General features: G+C 46.2%; 1 protein-coding gene across 3 annotated transcripts in view; it reads left to right on the top strand.

Annotated features, from left to right (window-relative positions):
- AKAP8L (A-kinase anchoring protein 8 like) overlaps nucleotides 1–20,239 on the top strand; it is a 35,410-nt gene that overhangs the window by 11,488 nt on the left and 3,683 nt on the right. The window contains exons 3-12 of one of the 3 annotated variants that reach the window (XM_090289824.1): nucleotides 2,330–2,362; nucleotides 2,623–2,680; nucleotides 4,737–5,190; nucleotides 5,286–5,382; nucleotides 5,458–5,528; nucleotides 5,857–5,920; nucleotides 6,802–6,910; nucleotides 8,351–8,492; nucleotides 8,592–8,697; nucleotides 8,894–9,024. In XM_090289824.1, coding sequence (XP_090145950.1) covers nucleotides 2,330–2,362; nucleotides 2,623–2,680; nucleotides 4,737–5,190; nucleotides 5,286–5,382; nucleotides 5,458–5,528; nucleotides 5,857–5,920; nucleotides 6,802–6,910; nucleotides 8,351–8,492; nucleotides 8,592–8,697; nucleotides 8,894–9,024 — 1,265 coding nt within the window. The other 2 variants (XM_090289823.1, XM_090289825.1) reach the window with 2 other exon arrangements.

The raw sequence follows: 20,239 nt of genomic DNA, 5'->3' as shown, positions 1-20,239 counted from the left end.
TTTTAAGATTCTCTCTTTATCTTTAATTTTTGACATTTTGATTATAATGTGTCTTGGTGTGATTCTCCCTGGGTCCAGTTTTTTTGGAACTCTGTGCTTCCTGGACCTATAAGTCTGTTTCCTTCCCCAAGTTAGGGAAGTTCTGCTTCATTATTTCTCCATATAATTTTTCAATTTCTAGTTCTTCTTCACCTTCTGGCAACCCTGTGATTCGGATGTTGACCTGCTTATAGCTGTCCCATAGGTTTCTGAGCCTCTCCTCATTTTCCTCTCTTTTCGTTTCTTCTTTCTGCACTGGTTGACTCCCCGTGTTACAGTTTGTTGATCTGATCCGTGATTTCCTTTCCCTCACCACTAGTTTTGTATGTGTTTTCATTAATTTCAGCAGGACTAGCCTTCATTCCTTTCCCATCTTGTTTAAGATCTACTGTTAGGTCTGTAAGCATTCGTATAACCAAAGCTCTGAACTGTGCCTCAGAAAGATTTCCTATCTGCTGCTTCGTTAGATTAGATACTTGCTGTCTGGTCAGCTGCGTCACCCGGATCTCTATCATGATCTGTGCCATCCTGACAGTTTTGTGTTTATCTTTGCTTCCTGAGCGGGGCTGTCACACCTCCTACGCTATAGGGTGTGGAGCCCCGTGCCCTCGTCACTTCCAGGTGACCCTTCTCACCACGCCATGGCATTTTCTGTGGGGGTGGGGGTCCAAGGTGGATTCCAGCCGTTCACTCTCTGCTGAGAGACTGGGAGCCTTCTCCTCCATCCCCACCCCCTCCGGCCCTCACAGTCCAAGGCAATGGGGGGTCTGCCTTGCCTGCCATAGGAATCACAAGCTTATGGGTCTGGTCTGCAGCTGGGAGTGCTCCCCAGGCGCGTCTTGCCTCCCCTTAAATACAGGTGTCTGTGCTTACCACCGTCCCACCATCATTACCGCTGCTGCTGCCGCCGCCAGTACAGCTTGACCTCTCTGCCCTGGCTTCTCCCCTCTACCCATCCGACAAGCACCACTTCTTTATAACTTCATACGTTGGGCTTCCATTTATTTTCTGGAACTTCTGGTTATTTCTAGCTTTGCGGTAGTTGTATTCCTTCTTAGTTGTGGAGGAAGACGGAGCATGTCAGTCTAGGCCTCCATCTTGGCCGAAAGTCTCCTGTGTTGTATCCTCTCCTTTAACATGCAGTCCTCCGGGCCTGAGCAGGGCCCAGATGCCAGACTCCGCTTTGTATGCTCAGGATGATAGTCGAATGAACGAATGAATGAGAAGCTTCTGCTTTGGTTTCTCCAAAGAGCTTTTTTGTTTTGTGGGCTCTTTTGTACTTACATTCATTAAATGTAGTGGTCATTTCAAGTCCCTTGCTGGTTTTTGACACCTCCCCATTCTATTTGTACATTGGATTAAGGAGGATCTTGACCTGTTCCATGTTCTCTGTAGTTCTTCTTTTCTGCATGTGTGTTCCTGCTCTGCTGTGGCTGGATTCTGCCACCCATTGTGCTGCCGTCTCGCTGAACTTTGGTCCTGCCCTGGAGTGAGCATGACCTCTGCAGGGCAAAGGGAACCAGGAATAAGAGATGACTCTGGGCTCTCACCAGGCACTAGGAAGGTGTTTGCCTGTTCTCTTGGATTTCCCTGGGGAAGAAGCATGTCTGCTGGACTCAGAGTTCCCACTTGGCTTCATACTTTGTCAGTTCTGAGTGGCTTTATGTTCTTGAAGGAATGAATTTTTCTCATGTGCTGTGATAAACGACAGAGCATATTTAACTTATAAACCAGCATTGGAGTTGTGTCTTGTCTTCCCCTCTGTTGATGTGTTCCACTCACATGCTTTGGTTGCTTGGTGGCCCTTCTTGTTAAGGCAGACATTTGAAGGGACTAGGGTGGTCAGTTTCTCTACTTCACATGACTTTGTTGGACAATTTGAGTGACAGTGACTTCAGAGTGGATGTGGACTCAGTGCTTAGCTTCTTGTACAGCAGAGTCTATGTGAGGCATTGGGAACCACTCCCTTTTTCCTCTTATTGGTGCTTAGCCAGGAGTGGGTGTAATCTTCTAATTTTGGGTCCTTAAGAGAGTATAGGTGCCAAATTCTGTAGCTGAGAGTGTTTTGAAGGGCGGCTCCTTGAGTAGCAGATGGACAGAGCCATAGGAAGTGGAGCACCAGGGCAGCAAGTGACCTGGATCATTTATGTGGTGCTCTCAAGCTTCAGGCTTCTCAATTAAGGGCAGGTTCAGTCTCTCACAGCCAGATAGTAGGTGTCATTGTCTTCCTTTGTTTCTGAATTAAATTGTCATTGCATTGTAAGATGTAACTACCCTTTTACTTTTGTAGGATATGGAACTTGGAACTCTGGGACAAACAGAGGCAAGTATCATTTCCATGTTTGCTTTCCTTTCCCTTAGGCTTGAACTACTTTTGTATTTCTGCCATTGCCCAGCTTAGCCAGGTGTGATGAGTGCCTTTGGGGGCTCTGGGCTAGCTACTCCTTCACAGGAGGACCCCTCAGGTGGCTAGGGTCCCCAAATTGTCTCTAACAGAAAATGTCCTTGTGTCTGTGTTCGTTACTCTGTCTCTGCCTCTCTTCTCCCTGCCGCCGCCATCTCTTTCTGTCTCCCTCATTGCAGGTTATGAGAATTATGGCTATGGCTATGGCTATGGCCAGGATAACACCACCAACTATGGGTACGGTATGGGCACTTCAAACTCTTGGGAAATGCCTAGCTCTGACACAAATGCAAACTCTAGTGCTGTGGGTAGCGCCAGTGCCGATTCCGTTTTGTCCAGAGTTAACCAGCGCTTAGATATGGTGCCACACTTGGAGACAGACATGATACAAGGAGGCATGTACGGCTCAGGTGGAGAAAGGTGAGTGGGCACCTGCCTAAGGGCTGAGGCTCTGCAGGGGCGCCTCCTGCCTGCTCCCTCTGGCTTCCCCCTCTCTCAGCCACCTATGTGTCTGCCTCCTCCCTCCTTGCTCTCTTGCTGGGGCTCCCAGAGACTCTGCCGGGGTCCAGTACACTGTCCTTCTCTGGGCCTCCGGCCCCCAGCCCCACTGCCTGGTGGCCAGCCTCTCCCTGAGCTTGTAGGTGAAAGAACAACTTCAGACCAGGCTGGTTTTACTGTACCCTCTGAATGAATGGCTCTTAGGAGCAGAGTGTTAAGTAGCCCTTCCCTCTGGAGACAGCCATTTGGAGTTCACATAGGACTTTGCATCCTCTCGCTGTCAGGGCAAGACAGATAAGGTTGGATTGAAGAGTGAGCTGAGCCATCCTTACATAAGGGGCAGGGCAGATGTGAACACTTCCTGGCTGCCCTTCAGTGCCTGACAGATGTGGGCCTCTTGAGCCTCATAAATACCCTGTGAAGAACTGTCCCGTCCTCATTCTGCAAATGGGCAACATGAGGCACAGGCATGTCACACCTGTGCCCCAAGGCACCCAGGAGTAAATGGTGAAGCTGGGCCTGGCACCCAGACCTGTCCTACTCCACAGCCTCACTGTGGGCATTTGTCGCTGTCTGAACTGTCTGGTGCTGACCCAGGAGTTCTTGTGTTCTAGCAGGAAGCTGCAGTGAGGGGGACACACAGATTTCTAGCATAAGGTGGAGTGGAGTGGTCCAGTGGCTCCAGCTGACAGATGGAGAGGACAGAAAGTAAAGAGGGGCCTGGCTGTGTACTGATGAGGTCAAGTGAGGACACCCCCCCCCCCCAACCTCAGGGCCACTGGGAGGCAGAGGGACTTGTTTGCATGAGTTTTGTAGCAAGCAAAAAATGTGGGGGAAACCCCAAACACACTCCCTGCCCTCATGCCTGGCAGTCACAGTGCTTGGAACTGAGGCTGACAAAAGCAGGGAGGGGCTTGGCTCTTGTCTTGGTGGGCATGTGGCCCCTGTGTTGCTCCTTGTGTACCACCTTGCCACAGCCTGGAGCCAGAGAGCAGGGGTGAGGAATGAAGTGGCAACTGGGTAGCACTGGTCACTTACTGTGCCTATGAGACAAGTGGAGTCTAGGCTACAGCAGTGGTTAAAATGGCTCTCTGTAGTGCCCTGTCTCCCGCCATGGGAGGTTTGGCCTACCTTCCTCATTGCTATGTAGGGTTCAGTGCCTTCCTCCTCCTCCCCTCCCCCCCAGGCCTCCAGGTTGATGTAATGGAGCATTTTTTCTAGTCCTTGAGCAAGCTCAAAGTGTTTTTCCTGGGAAACATTTCCTATTTTTGTTCCCCTTCTTTTGGGTAATGAGGGGCTTTGGAGAGTTTGGAGGTTCCCCTAGCCATGAGGGATGAGATCAGCATAGGTTGTGCATGGACATTACCAACCCATTGGACAGGCATTTCATGTGCTGGAGGATGTTGGGGTACTCAGCTCTGTCCCTGCACTGCAAAGGAGCAACCTTGGGTGTAGTGGCTACCACAGATAAGTTCGTGTCCTTCCAAAGGGTTAAGGGCTATGGGGTGTCTCTGCCCCTGAGGCCTACTCCACCCCAGTCCTCAGTCCTTCTTGGGGTCCCCAGGCTGGTGATTGTCCACACGCAGGCTTGGGGACATCAGCTAAGGGGGCCTGTCCTACTATTAGAACTCTGTTCCTGAGAGGCCTTTTACCTGGCATTTCTGAACATTAAGCCACTCCAGTAGGGTGAGTGGGACTGGAGCAGTGCTTCCTGTCCCCAGGGTAGGGGGCTTGGGGGAAAGCAAAGGCAACAGGACCTGAGGCCCACCCTGATGCTTGCCACCTGCCTCTGCAGATATGATTCCTACGAGGCCTGTGACTCAAGGACTGTCCTGAGTGAGCGTGACCTTTACCGGTCGGGCTACGACTATGGCGAACTTGACCCTGAGATGGAAATGGCCTACGAGGGCCAGTATGATGCCTACCGAGACCAGTTTCGCATGCGTGGCAACGACACCTTTGGCCCACGGGCTCAGGGCTGGGCCCGGGACTCCCGGAATAGCCGGCCAATGGCCTCAGGCTATGGGCGCATGTGGGAAGACCCCATGGGGGCTCGGGGCCAGTGCATGCCTGGTGCCTCCAGGCTGCCCTCCCTCTTCTCCCAGAACATCATCCCGGAGTATGGCATGTTCCAGGGCATGCGTGGTGGGAGCGCCTTTCCAGGCAGCTCTCGCTTTGGCTTCGGGTTTGGCAATGGCATGAAGCAGATGAGGCGGACTTGGAAGACCTGGACCACAGCTGACTTCCGGGTGAGTGGAGGAGGCCTTCCTTCCTGGTTTCTAACTGGGCGGAGCAAGGAACTCAGAGCCACCTGCCGTGACCCAGCTCCCCCTTTCCGACCTAGACCAAGAAGAAGAAGAGGAAGCAGAGCGGCAGCCCCGATGAGCCAGACGGCAAAGCCTCCCGGACCGACTGCTCAGACAACAGCGACTCTGACAATGGTGAGCCAGGGCACTGGCTGCTGCCCCTACCCTGTGCTTCTGGGGCTCCTGGGCTGAGCGTGTCGCCTCTTCCAGATGAGGGCACTGAAGGGGAAGCTGCAGATGGCACTGAAGGTGCGGACGCTGTGGAAAGGGGCTCCAGAGCGGTAAGTGGCTCTGGCCCTGTGCGCTCTCTCTGCAGGGGTGCCAGTGAAGAGTGGGCTGCCTGAGCCCTGGAGTAGGGCTTTTGCAGGCCAGCCTCAGGCAGCTCTGCACCCGTGCATGATCAGCAGAGGGAGGCAGGGAGCCCTGGTAGAGGGAGCAGGCTGTAGGGAGGCTACCCAGCCAGGGATGAAATGAGCCCTCATTGCAAGATCTTTGGGGATGATATGAGGCACCCAGCCCAGTGCCTGGCACATAGCAGGGCCTTGTCCTTTAGAGCCATTGTAAACAACTGCACGTGCTTGACACTGGATTTTTGAAATTGTGTCCTAGGAAGGAGAAGATGAAGAGGGAAAAGAGGAGGGGAAGGAAGACGGCAAAGAGGATACAGACAAGGGTGAGTCTCCTGAGTAGTCTGTGTGTTGGGGTGGCTCTTCCGGGCGCTCGTGGTAGGAGACTTCCAGCTGAGGGCAGGGTTGTGGCAGAAACATGCCCAGCTTGGGCCTTCCCCTGTTGGGCTGGCAGGAGGCTCCTCTTCCTCTGACCCCTTTCCACTCTCCCCGATCTTCTCAGACAGAGACTATGGATGGTGATGGCTCTGGCCTAGCACGTTGGTTTTGACTTCAGGTGGGGTCAGCAAGCAAAAGTATGGGTGAACCCCAGGCATACCCCGTGCCCTCAGTTCCTCAGTAATGTGAAATCCAAGTCCTCAGTGGCTGGTGTCTGAGCTGGGACCTTTGGTGCAGTTTTTACGGCTCTGGTTTGCATGTCCTCTCCATTAGTGTCTCTCCAGTCCGTGTCCCCCCAGTCGAGTGATGAGTGCCAGCAAGTACATAACAAGAAATCCAGCCTCAGACCATTAACTGCCGCGGTGTCCAGTGGGCAGTGGGCAGGGCCATGTAATCTTTGGGGTCTTTGCTCCCGGGGGCTGCACAGGCACCAACCGCAGCCTCACTGCATCCCACTTCTTAGGCCCTCCCCACTAAGGCAGCCTCTCTTTGCTTTCCAGCCTCCCTGTGGCCCACTCTGCAAAGTGTGGATGTCCTGAAAAGTGGTGGGGTCAGTGTGTATCCTCCCCTTTTAAGGTCAAGACCTAGGCTGAAACTGCTCCCTGTCCAGCCCAGGGTACCCACCTGCTTGAGGCCAGAGGCCTTGCTCAAACAGCTGCTCTCAGAATGGACCCTTTGGAGCAGACGGCAGGTGATGCAGCCAGAGGCCACAGGGCCTGTCCTGATCTGTTGGAGCCAAGCTGATAGCTGTGCCCCTTTGTTCCCATAGGGTCCTTGAGCACCCGGGATGAGAATGACCAGACCAAGCACAAGTTACAGGCAGGCAAGAAAAGCCAAGACAAGCAGAAGAAGCGACAGCGAGACCGCATGGTGGAGAGGTAACCAGTCACCCCTCTACCCCTTTGCCTCTGCCTCACAGTGGGGCTGCTGCCAGGAGAGCAGGGCCATAGCTCTGCCGCTTGATCGCCCTTTGGCCTCCCTTGGGAGCTGCCACCCGCTCGGCCGTGCATGGACCCTGCTTCCCACCTGGCCCAGCTTCCACGGCCTGGCTCACCCCTGTTTCTCTGTGGCCGCCTGGCGACCACTGGTGTCTTTGGCCTGGGACCCGACGCTGCTCAGCACTGTTGCCCAGAAGCTCCAGCGCTCAATCACTTGGCGCAGGAGTCCTGAGGTGCACTGGGGGCCTGATGCCCCTGCGGGAGGGGGCCAGCTCATCAGAGACTCGAGGTCCAAGGCGCCTGTGCCACCCCAGCTAGCTGCCAGGAGGCCACCACTGTGCCCAGGAGAGATGGCAGCACCTGTGGGCTGTGGCAGCCTCGGGCCTGCCCTCTGCCCTGTCCGCCGGCCCCATCAGGCCGGGCCTATCTGCGGCTGAGCCCTTCACGCCCCTTGGTCGGGTCTGTCTGCCCTCAGGGCTCCCGTACTGGCGCTTGCCTCCTCCTCCTCCGCCTCAGACTCTTGCTCTTGCTGGACCTTCCTCAGCCTCGCCGGCGCCCGGCCCCCTGGGCTCTCCAGAAAAAGCTGACCCTGTGGCCCAGATAAGGACGTCCGGCAGAGGTAGGGACCTGCCCCGAGGCCTCGGTGGCGGCTGGCCTCCTCTGCCCCTTGCCACGGCGGCCTGCTCCAGCCCAGGCCCCAGACCCCAGGCTTCTGCTGTGGACACCAGGCCCAGACAGAGCACCTCGCTCAGGTGACTCCAGGCTGCCCTCTGGCAGGCTGGGCAGGCGTCCTCCTTCTAGCTCAGACTGGTCTCTTCTTGGAAGAGGAAGATGAGGCAGCAGGTGCCCAGGCCTGCTTGCCTCCCATCCCTCCTGACATCACCCCCAAGCACTCTGAGCAGAGGATGGGCTGGGCCTTTCAGTCCCCCAGGCCCCAGGAGGAAGATGCGGCACCTTTTCGGGCCCTGCTGCGGGACTGCGTACTCCACTCTGCACCTCAGGGCCACCTGGCTCATGCCAGGGCATCCTTTTTTCTGGTCCCCAGGTGGGCCAAGTGCCCAACCTTGGTAGAGAAGCCCTCTGGCTACCTTCCAGCAACTCCTTGCCTGTTGCAGCAGCTGCTGCCTCAGGCTTCAGCCTCCTGCCTATGGGAAGGAAGAGCTCCTCCCCTGTCCCCTCCATTGCAGTAACTGCAGCCTATAGACTTTCTGTCCCTTTTTACTCCCGACCCCACTGGTCCTAGCCTGTCCCCCTGCTGGGACTGCACTTCAGACGCCCATGAGCAGAGCCTGTTCAGGGCTCACAGCTGGGTTGGGTGAGGTGACAGCACTGTTCATGGGACCCTCAAGGCCTCAGCCCCTCATTTTCCTCCTGTGGCAGGATCCAGTTTGTGTGTTCTCTCTGCAAGTACCGAACCTTCTATGAGGATGAGATGGCCAGCCACCTCGACAGCAAGTTCCACAAGGAGCACTTTAAGTACGTAGGCACCAAGCTCCCCAAGCAGACGGCTGACTTTCTGCAGGTGAGCCTTGAAGCAGCACAGCTACTCCTCAGGACGTAGTCTCCTTGGGACATAGAGCTGCCTACACAAACCGTGGTCTCTCCTTGGTGTCTCTGGCAGGAGTACGTCACCAATAAGACCAAGAAGACGGAGGAGCTCCGAAAAACTGTAGAGGATCTTGACGGTCTAATCCAGCAGATTTACAGAGACCAGGATCTGACTCAAGGTGAGAAGGTTCTGTCCCATGCCAGTTGCCCTCTGGTCATCACTCCCCTCTTCCTCAGAGAGGGTTTGGGAGAACAGCCTCTGTCTTGCATGAAACTTGCAGGATGAAGTGAGGAGCTAGTGTGGTGTTTTTCCCAAAATCCTGGATCTATCTTAGGCACCCGGTACCAGTGGCGACTCTCCGTTTTCCGTTACAGAAATTGCCATGGAGCATTTTGTGAAGAAGGTAGAGGCAGCCCACTGTGCAGCCTGTGACCTCTTCATTCCCATGCAGTTTGGGATCATTCAGAAGCACCTCAAGACCATGGATCACAACCGGAATCGCAGGGTTAGTGGCCATCCTGTGGGGAGGGGCTGGGGTCCCTCCTTCCAGTGAGGGAATGCAGAGGACAGGTAGATACGGACATTTGTGGCCCAGTGCAGTCACAGACAAGGGTGGGAAATGGGGACTCTGCCAGAGAAGGTGGCATCAGAGCTGGATCTTAAGGAGCAAGTAGACTATCAGATACGGGGAACTCCACGTGCATAAGGACCAATGGCCAGATTAGGTTCAGAAGCCAAACATACAGGAGTTGCTGGAGGAGGGGTTGGACTCAAAAGGTTCACGATGGGTGGGCTGCAGGGTCTGGGCTAGTTCCTATAGGCAGCAAAGTTTGTCAGTGAGGGACTAACCGGATTAGAGTTGGTGTTGAACTAATGAAGCCTTTGGGCACCTAGTGTGGGAGGGAAGCTGGAGCCAATGACGGGCTGCTACACAGAGGTTTGCTTATACCTTGGGGATGAAAAGAAGAGCAGGGTATAAGAGATTTTTACAGGAGCAAACAGGAGGTCAACATGAGGAAGTAACCAGGAGTCTGGAATGTCTCAGGTTTCTGGTCTGAGTGCCTAGTGGACAATGGTGCTGCCATGATGGGAGGGCAGTGTGTGGTACAGGTAATGGAACAAGCTTGGCAAAAAATTGAACAAATTCAGTCTTATTTTTTCGGTGGATCCTCAGTGCCTAGTGCAGAAGCCAGAGCTGTTTTGTTTTTTTGTTTGTTTGTTTGTTTAATGGGTGGTGACATACTGGGTTGGAGAAAGACATTAGAGATTGGGTGGGATTGGAGGAGGCTATACAGTAGGGAGAGAACTGAGAGGACTGGGTCTGGATAGAGAGAGGCTTGGCTGCCATCACTCTGAAAGAGGCCAAAGAGATGTATGAGCAGGCGTTAGGAGTCAAGGGAAGCATAGGACATAGCATTTATCAGCCTTTTTCATGCCCATTAAATTCATCTCTGGTCTTTCTCGGTGCAGTGATTCTCCACAGTGAGATGGGATTAAGGGTCGGGCTTGGGTGGTTGAGGAGATTCAGGCTGGGCATTTAGCTGGAAAGATAGGGAAAATGCCTGTTGGCTTTGGCAACAGAGAAGCTGTAGGGATCCTGCCAAGGTCAGATTCTTGGGTTGGGAGTTAATAAGAGGTAGAAAGAGAACAGAGCAGATTGCAGAGTATGGACGGTTCATGGCATTAGCTTCTGGAAAATCTAGGTGAAGTAAGTGATAGCTAGCAAAATATAAACTCAAAATCAACCCTAAGAAGTTGAGAAAGGTAAAGAAAAAAGAAAAATGGCCTTAACAACTAGAAACCATAGAGGGGTTTGGAAGGGTGATAAAAAGAAACTTAACAAGGTACCAGAAGTAGTTGGTTTACAGAGAGAAATTAATGCAATTTAAATACTGTATATTTTTGTCCTGACCTGTGTGGCTTGATTGGGCATCGTCCCTCAAAGTGAAAGGTTTGCCTGTTCAGTTTCCGGTCAGGGAACGCGCTCCTAGGCTGATCAATGTCTCTCATGTCAATGTTTCACTCTCTCTCTTTCTCCCTCCCTTCCCCCTCTCCTAAAAATAAATAAATGCTCTATATTTTTAAATTCCAGACTGTAGAAATAAATGGGAAAGTTTCTAATTATTATTTTTGATACCAGCTTTATTGAGTTGTAATTCACATACCATACAGTTCAGCCATTTACTGTGTACAGTTCAATAATTTTTTTCCCCAATTACAGTTCACATTGAATATTATTTTGTAAATACTACTTTTAGGTAAACAATATAGTGGTTAGATAATCACATACTTTACAAGATATTCACCCTGATATTTCCAGTACTCATACGTACTATATATGTAGCTACTACAATATTATTGACTTTAATTTTCTATCTCTACTTTATATTCCCATGACTACTTTGCAAATACCAATTTTTATTTTTTAAATCCCTTACAATTCAGTAGTTTTTAATATATTTACAGTTGTGCACTTATCACCACAATCAATCATAGAGCATTTTTATCACCTCATGAAGAGACCCAGACCCTTTTTCCATTACTCCCCAACCCTCAGTGCTCCCCCACGTTAGGCAACCACTAATCTATTGTCTGTCTATGTATATTCGCTTAGTCTGGACATTTCATATAATTGAAGTTACATAATGTACATATTGTCTTATGTGGTTACCTTCTTCTACTTAGCATGTTTTCAGCGTTCATCCACATTGGAGCATGTATCTGAATGTCATTCCTTTGTATAGCCTAAAAATACTCTCTTGTATGGATATACCGCATTTGGTTTATTCATTCATGAGTTTGGGCATTTGGGTTGTTCCAGCCTTTTGGGGCTGTTATAAATAATAGCGAATATTGCTAATTTGTGTGCAAGTTTTTGTGTGGACATATGTTTTTATTTCTTTGGGGTACGTATCTCAAAGTGGAGAGTTCAGGTCAAATACTCTTTAACACCTTGAGGAACTGCTGGACTGTTTTTTTAAATGGCTGTATCACTTCATATTTCCATCAGCAATGTTTGAAGATTCTGAGTTACACATATCTCATCAACACTTGTTATTTGACTTTTTGATTATAGCTATGCTAGTGGGTAGGAAGTGATGTCTGTTGTGTTTTTCTATTTGCGTTTCCCTGATAACTAATGATATTGAGAATCTTTTCATAGGCTTTTTAAATTTTAGCCATTTGTCTGTCTTCTTGGAGTTGGAAATATTTGTTCAGATCCTTTGTTCATTTTTTAATTATGTGATCCTTTTGAATTAAGTTTTCATTATATTCTAGATAAAAATCTCGTATCAGACATAGGATTTGCAGATATATTCTCCTATTCTGCAGGTTATTTTTTCACCTTCTTGATGTATCTTGCAGCACAAAAGTTTAATTTTGACAAATTCAATGTATCTTTTTCTTTTGCTGCTTGTGCTTGGGTATCATATCTAAGAATCCATTGCTGAATCCAAGGTCACAAAGACTTACATGGGCTTTACAGTTTTAGCTCCTATAATTTCAATCTTATATCCATTTGAGTTAATTTATGTACATGGTGTGAGGTAAGAGTCCAGTTTCATTCTGTTACAGGTGGAGATCCAGTTGCTCCAGCACCATTTGTTGAAGAAACTGTTCTTTACCCATTGTGAATGGTTGTGCACCTTTGTCAACAAAAGTCAGTTGACCATGATACATGGGCTTCCTGGACCCTCATTTCTATTCTATTGTTCTATATATCTGTTGTTATGCTAGTACTACATTGTAGCTACAATGTAGTAAGATGATTTGGAATCAGGAAGTGTGAATCCTCCAAATTTGTTCCTCTTTATTAAGATTATTTTGGCTAGATCCTTGAGATCCCATGAGTTTTAGGATGAACTTGTCAGTTTCTACAAAGAAGTCAGCTTGGTATTGTGATAAGATTGTGTTCCATTTCCAGATCAAGTTGGGGAGTATTGCCATCTCAGCATTATTGTCTTTTTTTTTTTTTTTTTTTAAGATTTTACTTTTAGAGAGAGGGGAAGGGAGGGAGAAACATCAATATGTGGTTGCCTTTTGTGCGCCCCCAACTGGGGACCTGGCCCGTAACCCAGGCATATGCCCTGACTGGTAATTGAACTGGGGACCCTTTGGTTCACAGGCCGGTGCTCAATCCACTGAGCCACACCAGCTAGGGCAGTATTGTCTTAATCCATAAATAAGGGATGTCTTTCCATGTATTTAGATCCATAGTTTTCAAAGTGTAAGTTTTGCACTTTCTTTTGTTGTTGTTAAATTTATTCCTAAGTACTTTATTCTTTTGATACCATTGTAAATGGAATTGTTTTCTTTAATTGTTTTCAGGTTCTTTGCATGTGTATAAAAATACAGTTGAGCCCTATGACTCAGTGGATTGAGCACTGTCCTGCAGACTAACAGGTTGTCGGTTCGATTCCCGATTGAGGCACATGCGTGGTTTGGGGGTGTATGAGAGGCAACTGATACCTGTTTCTCTCCCTCTCTTCCTCCCCTCCCCCCTTTCTAAAAAAAGAAAAGAAAAAAAAATACAATTGAGCTTTGGTGTGGCTCAGTTGGGCATTGTCCTATAAACTGAAAGGTTGCTGGTTCGATTCCTGATCAGGGCACATGCCTGGGTTGCAAGTTTGGTTCCCAGTCAGGGCGCCTATGGAAGGCAGCCAGTCAGTATTTCTCTCTCACATCAGTGTTTCTTTCCCTCTATTTCTCCCTCCTTTGCTTTCTCTCTAAGATAAAATTTAAAAAATTTTAAAATGCACTTGAGTCCTGGCCAGGTATCTCAGTTGCTTAGAGCTCCGTCCCCATATTCCAAGATTGCAGGTTTGATCTCCAATCAGGGCACATACAAACAGCAACCAATGAATGCATGACTATGTGGAACAATAAGTCAGTGTTTCTCTGCCTCTGTCTTTCTAATTAATAAATACATTTTTTTAAAAAGAACTATATTGATTGCCCTGACCGGTGTGATTCAGTTGGTTGGGCATCGTCCCGCCTAGTGAAAGGTTGCTGGTTCAGTTCCCAGTCAGGGCACATGCCTGGATTACAGTTCTGTCCCCTGTTGGGGCAAGTATGAGAGGTATCCCATTGATGTTTCTGCCCCTCTCTTTCTCCCGCATTTCCCCTTTCTCTAAAGATAGATAAGTTTTTTTTTTTAAAGGACAATTTATTTTTGTATATTTATTTCATATTCCATAACCTTACTGAACTTTTCATTAATTCTAATAGTTTTTAGTGGATTTCATAGGACTTTTTTGTGTACATGATCAGTGATCTGCAAATAGAGATAGTTTATTGCCTTTCCGATCTGGATGCCTTTTTCTTTTTTTGCCTAATTGCTCTGGCTAGACCATCCAGCACAATGTTGAAAAAGACGTGAGAGTGCACATCCTTGTCTTGGTCCTGATTTGGAGGAGGGTAAAGCACCAGTTTTACCATTAAGTATGTTACGGATTTTTCAGAGGTTCTCTTTATCTGGTTGATGAATTCCCTTCTGTTTCTATTTTGTTGAGTGTTTTTATTCTGAAAGCGTGTTGGATTTTGCCAAATTTTTTTTTCTGCATCTTGTTGAGATGATTATGTGATTTTGTTTTTTATTCTGTTGTAATGGTATATTACAATTAATTTATTTTGGGTATTAAACCACCCTTGCATACTTGGGATAAATCCTGCTTGGTCATAGTCGTCGTCAGCAGCCGTCCGTCTCGAGAGACGATGGTGTAGCTTCTTAAGAGTCTATCTGCACCGCCGAGAATGGCTGTGCAGTCCGACTCGGGAGTGACACGGTATCTGTCTCCTCCCGTGTTGAATCGACATCTTGCGATGACGCTGGAGTGTCCTCTCCAGTGAAGCTGAATCTACAGAGCCTGGGCAGGGTGATATGGAGGGTCTGCTGCCCATGCAGCAGACCCCCCCTCTCTTCACAGCTGAAGGGTCCAAGGGAAAGACGGAGTCAATACAGCTTGGCTTCAGGTGCGCCGCAGGAGTTGCCGGTGTTGACTACAACGTCAAACCGCCTTAGGGACTCCGGCTCCGGATTTTCTGTCGGGGTTTACTCCCTTAGCCTTTCCCCTGAAGAGGTATGCCGCAAGGCAGCGGAGGTTTTTTGGAGTCAGAGTTTTCCTTCTCTGATGTGCCCTGACTGGAAGATCGAACCAGCGACACGTAGCTCGCAGGCCGACGCTCAATCCACTGAGCCAAACCAGCCAGGGCTATTGGTCATAGTATATAATTCTTTTTATATGTTGTTGGATTGGATTTGCTAGTATTTTGTTTGAGAATTTTTGCATCAGTATTCATAAGAGGTACTGCTCTGTGGTTTGTGTTGATGTCTTTGGTTTTGGTATGAAGGCTATACTGGCCTCAAATAATGAATTGGAAAGTCATCCCTCTTCTGTTTTTAGAAGAGTTTGTGAAGGATTGGTATTAATTTTTATCTTTTTTTTTTTTTTCAAATTTTAAACCAGTTAATTTTTTATGTATGTTTTCCCCAAATTCAGATTGTACAAAGTACTATTATTAATCTTTGAAATTAATTATATATTTTGTGGCAGTGTCCTAAGATATTGAAAATTCTTTTTTAATTTATTTTTTTATTGTTGTTCTATTACTGTTGTCTCAATTTTTCCCCTTGCTATCCACTGCCCCCCCCACCCCCACCCCACAGTCAATCCCCACTCTGTTGTCCAAGTCCATGGGTCATTTATACATGTTCCTTGACGAGGCCCTTCCCCTTTCCCCCCTAATTTTCTCCCTTGTCTGCCTCACCTCTCCCCTCCAGTCACTGTCAGTCTTAGTCCTTGTTTCCATGCCTCTGTTTCTATTTTGCTCATTTGTTTTGTTCATTAGGTTCCTCTTATAGGTGAGATCATATGATATTTGTCTTTCTCTGCTTGGCTTATTTCTCTTAGCATAATACTCTAGTTGCATCCATGCTGTTGCGAAAGGTATGAGTTCCTTCTTTCTTTCTACTGCATAGTATTCCATTGTGTAAATGTACCATAGTATTTTGATCCGCTCATTTACTGATGGGCACTTAGGCTGTTTCCAACACTTGGCTATGTAAATAATGCTGCTATGAACAGAGGAGTGCATAGGTTCTTTTGAATTGGTGTTTCAGGATTCTTAGAGTATAATCCCAGCAGTAGAATCACTAGATCAAAAAGCAATTCCATGAATTGGTATTAATTCTTTAAGAGTTTGGTAGAATTTGCCTGTGAAGCCATCTGGACCTGAGCTTTTCTTTGTGAGTAGTCTTTCTGTTGGGTTGGCCAAAAAGTCCGTTTAGTTTTGTCCGTGAAATAAAGACACGTTTTTCTTTTTTACCAATAACTTTATTGATTTGGTTATTTTGAGTACATCAGCTGTCTGCCGCTATTGGCCTCTCATGGGTAGAGGCCAGGGGTGCTACTAAACATCTTCCAATGTGTAAGATGCCCCACAGCAAAGTTTTATTTGGACAAAATGTCACTAGTACCACGAAACTTCGCAAACCACCTTTGACACATTTGATCAGTCGCAGCAACTTCTCCATATACTGCACAAATGGTATTTTTGTGTTTCAATTGCATTTTTACCTTTCTTGAAATAATAAAGCATAATAAGCCAAAAATGTGTATTTTCTTCCATGTTCAATATTAAAATGGCCTGTGAACCAAAAGGTCACTGGTTTGATTCCTGGTCAGGGCACATGCCTGGGTTGCAGACCAGGTACCCGGTTGGAAGTGCACGAGAGACACGTGCTATCAATGATGTTTCTCTCCCTTTCTCCCTCCCTTCCCCTAGGGCTTTCTTAAAAGAATAAATAAAATATTAAAAACTTTTTTTAAAAAAATTCAGTAATTTTGTTAAGTGTTTTTTAATGCACACTGATATCACAGCTGTCACAGTCACAATACAATCTAACAGGGTTGTTTCAAATGAAGTTAAAAGATCACTAGAGTCATTGTACAGAAGAAAACTAATAATTGGATTTTGACCAACCCAATATTACTAATTCAATTACTTGTAACTGGTCTCTTTATATTTTTTATTTTTTACTCAGTTTTAGTAGTTTTCGTTTTTCTAGCAGTGTGTCCATTTTATCTTAACTTACCTAATTTATTAGTGTACATTTGTTTATAGTATTCCTTTATAAACCTTTCTATATCTGTAAGGTACAGTGGTCCCCTTCTTTCATTTCTGATTCTAGTAATTTGTGTCTTCTTTTTTCCTTGGTCAGTCTTGATTAAGTGCTAAAGCTTTGATAATTTTGTTGATCTTTAAAAATACACATTTTTGGTTTCATTGATTCCTCCCACCTGCACGTTTTTCTCTTCTTGACTTCATTAATTTTCACCCTAATCTTTATTATTTTCTTCCTTCTTGCCTTTTGGCTTTAGTGTGTTGTTTATTTTACTAGTTTCTTAAGGTGGAAAGTTAGGTCTCTGACTATTTTTTTCACTACATCCCATAATTTTTGGTATGTCATATCCTCATTTTCATTCACTTCAAGTTACTTTCTAATTTCCCTCTGATTTCTTTTTAGACCCATTGATTGTTTGAGTGTGTCATTTAATTTCCACATATTTGTGAATTCCCCAAATTTCTTTCTACTAGTGATTTCTAATTTTATTCTATGTGATCAGAAAATGTTAGTTCAGTCTTTTAATATACTGAGTCTTGTTTTATGTCCTAGCATATGGTCTATCCTGGCGAATGTTTCTTGTGCACCTGAGGAAAAGTGTATATTCTGTTCTTGGATGGAATGTTTGCAGATCTGTTACACTTATTAGCCTCTCCCAACTATTATTGTTGAATTGTCTGTTTCTCCCTTCATTTCTATCAATTTTTATTTTATGTATTGTAGTGCTTTCTTAGATGCATCTTTAATTGTTGTGTCCCCCTGAAGCTTTTTAAATAAGTTGAGAAGACTGGAAAAGAACTATACATTTATTTATTTGTTGTTTATTTTATTTTGTTTATCTATTATTAGAAAGAGGAGAAGGAAGGAAGGAAGAGAGGGAGAGAAAAATCAGTGTGTGGTTGCCTCTTTTTCTTTTTGCATGACCCCAACTGGGGACCTGGCCTGCAACCCAGGCATGTGTCCTGACTGGGAATCAAACTGGCAACCCTTTGATCCACAGGTTGGCACTCAATCCACTGATCCACACCAGCCAGGGTGAGAAATATACATTTATATTGTCTTTTATGGTTATATAATTACCTTTGTTGTTTTTTCATGTGACTTCACATTCCTCTGGATCACTTTCTTTCAGCTTGAAGAAGTTCATTTGGTATTTCTTTGTACAGTCTACTAGCAGGAAATTCTCTCAGTTCTTTATTACAGAATGTCTGTTTCACCTTCATTTTTGACAAAGCTTGGTCGAGCATAGGGTTGTTGGTTGACAATTTTTTTCTCTACCATTTTAGATGTTATTCCACTGCCTTCTGGTCCCATTTCTGATGAGAAGTCACCTTATTGGGGTTCCCTTTTTAAAAAGTGATGATTCATTTTTCTCTTGCTGCTTTCAAGATTTTACCCTTGTCTTTTTGCCTTTCAACATTTTTATTATGATGTGTCTTTGTGGGTCTCTTTGTGTTTTTCTGTTTGGAGTTTTGTTGAGCTTCTTGGATGTGTAAAGTTTTTCATCAGATTTGTGAAGTTCTTAGCCATTATTCAGATAATTATTCTTCTCCTTTCCCTTTTCTGCTGGTGCTCCCATTATGCATAATTGGGTCACTTCATGGTATCAGAGGTTGTCTGAAACTGACTATTCACTTTTATTCTTTTTTCTCTTTTTCAGATTGTATGATCTATACCTATCTACACATTCGCTAATTCTTTTGCCAGTTTGAATCTGTTGAGCCCCTCTAGGGAATTTTTCATTTCCATTGTTGTATTTTTCAGCTCCAAGATTTATATTTATTTATTTTTAATATCTTTTTATTGATACATATTTGATGAGACAGTGTCATCATGCCTTTACCTTCTTCCTGTCTCCCGAAGTCTTGTTACTGTGTTTGCTTGTCTATTTGTTAAATTTCCTAGTCAAGTTATTTCAGTGAAGCCTCTAATTGTGCCTTGGAGGAGGAAGCCATAGGCAAGTGTACAGCCACCTGGGGATAACAATGGATTTGACAGGGCTCTCTTTGACTGTTTCTTACCCAGACTACCCTTAGTGTTAAGTTCCACAAATTGTTGGCTGATTTCTCTATTGTTTCCAGCAAAGCCTTCAGTTATTAAATTACTCCCCAATCTGATCTAATTAAATTTGGGCTACTTTACAAGGATTTTTTTAAGGTCATTATTTGAGCTTTATTCTGAACCCAGGGAAGTTCTTCTTAGCTGTCTGTTTTACTTGTTCTCTCTGGTAACCAAGCCAGCCAGTGGTTGAGTTTATATTGCCATCAAATATACCTGTCTCCTTTAGTTACTTTTCTCCACACACTCCATTGTTTTGAGAGTACTCTTAGTCTTGCACTTCCCCACACTCCTGCAAATGAAATAAGTTCCTTTGGGAATAGATTTGAGAGCGGTTGTTCTAAGGCCTTCCTTTCTCCCTGGGCAAAATCATTGAGTCTAGACTCCAGAGCTGGGGTTGGGAACAGTGAAGCGCTTCTCTTTGGGTGACTCTGCTACTTTAGAAAAGATTTGGTGGGGGTGGGGGCAGGTGTAGCTTCTGGTCTTCTTGGTTTGGCTTGCCTCTCAGCATGAGACCTCTGCTTTTATGAACAAGTCAGTGTTCTTAGCATGCCATGTCCAACCAAGGTCAAGCCTCCATTCCATGGAGGGCTGGATAGAAGGGAGCCCCCATCTCTCCACTGAACTTGCCCAGAACTTAGCCTCAGCAGCAGGTAGGTAGATATTGACATCCTATCCCTCCCAGGAAGATATAGCCCTTAACTGTAATGAGCTGGGTAGAAAAGGCCTGTGTTCTTGGTGGCGCCACCTATACTGGAGTTTCTATCAAGCTGAGCTGTGAGGCAGGGAAGCTACAGGTCATGTTTATTTTAAACCACCACAACTTGCCTTGGCCAGTGTGGTTCTGTCCGTTGGAGTGTTGCCCCGTAAACTGAAAGGTCACAGGTTCAATTCCCGGTCAGGGTACATGTCTATGTTGTGGGTTTGGTCCCCTGTCAGAGTGCATGCAAGAAGCACCTGATCGATGATTCTTTCTCACATTGATGTTTCTCTCCCTACCTTCCCTGTTCTCTAAAATCAGTAAAGCATATCCTCAGGTGAGAATTAAGAAATAAATAAAAATAAACCACCACAACTCATTTTTGTTACTGAGTTTCAGTAGCTTTTCCTCACTAAATGTTTCTTCATTAGCTCTATGTACTCAGGACCAATTCCAGAGGCTTTAAAAAGCCAGCCATTTGTTGTTTTGTTTTTTAAGTAGATTTCATCAGTTTCACTAGAGAACAGGTCTGCAGAACTTCTGAGGCTGCCATGCTGGAAGTCTACTCTCAAATTCATTTTTAGGAACCCTTTTTAACCTTAATTCCAAAAATTTAATAAAGGTAATACCAAGTTGAAATTGTAAATTAGTTGTTTTTTAATTAATTTTTTAACAAGGTTACTTTATTTTATTTATCTGTTTTTAGAGAGAGGGGAAAGGAAAAGAGAGGGAGAGAAGCATCAATGTGCGATCGCCTCTCACACGCCCCTAATTGGGGACCTGGCATGCAACCTAGTCATGTGCCCTGACTGGGAATCGAACCAGCGACACTTGGTA

The sequence above is a fragment of the Furipterus horrens genome, unplaced genomic scaffold (genome assembly GCF_987537825.1).
Source record: "Furipterus horrens unplaced genomic scaffold, mFurHor1.1.pri manual_scaffold_10, whole genome shotgun sequence".
NCBI lineage: Eukaryota > Metazoa > Chordata > Mammalia > Chiroptera > Furipteridae > Furipterus > Furipterus horrens.
This window is presented reverse-complemented; position numbering and strand designations above follow the sequence as displayed.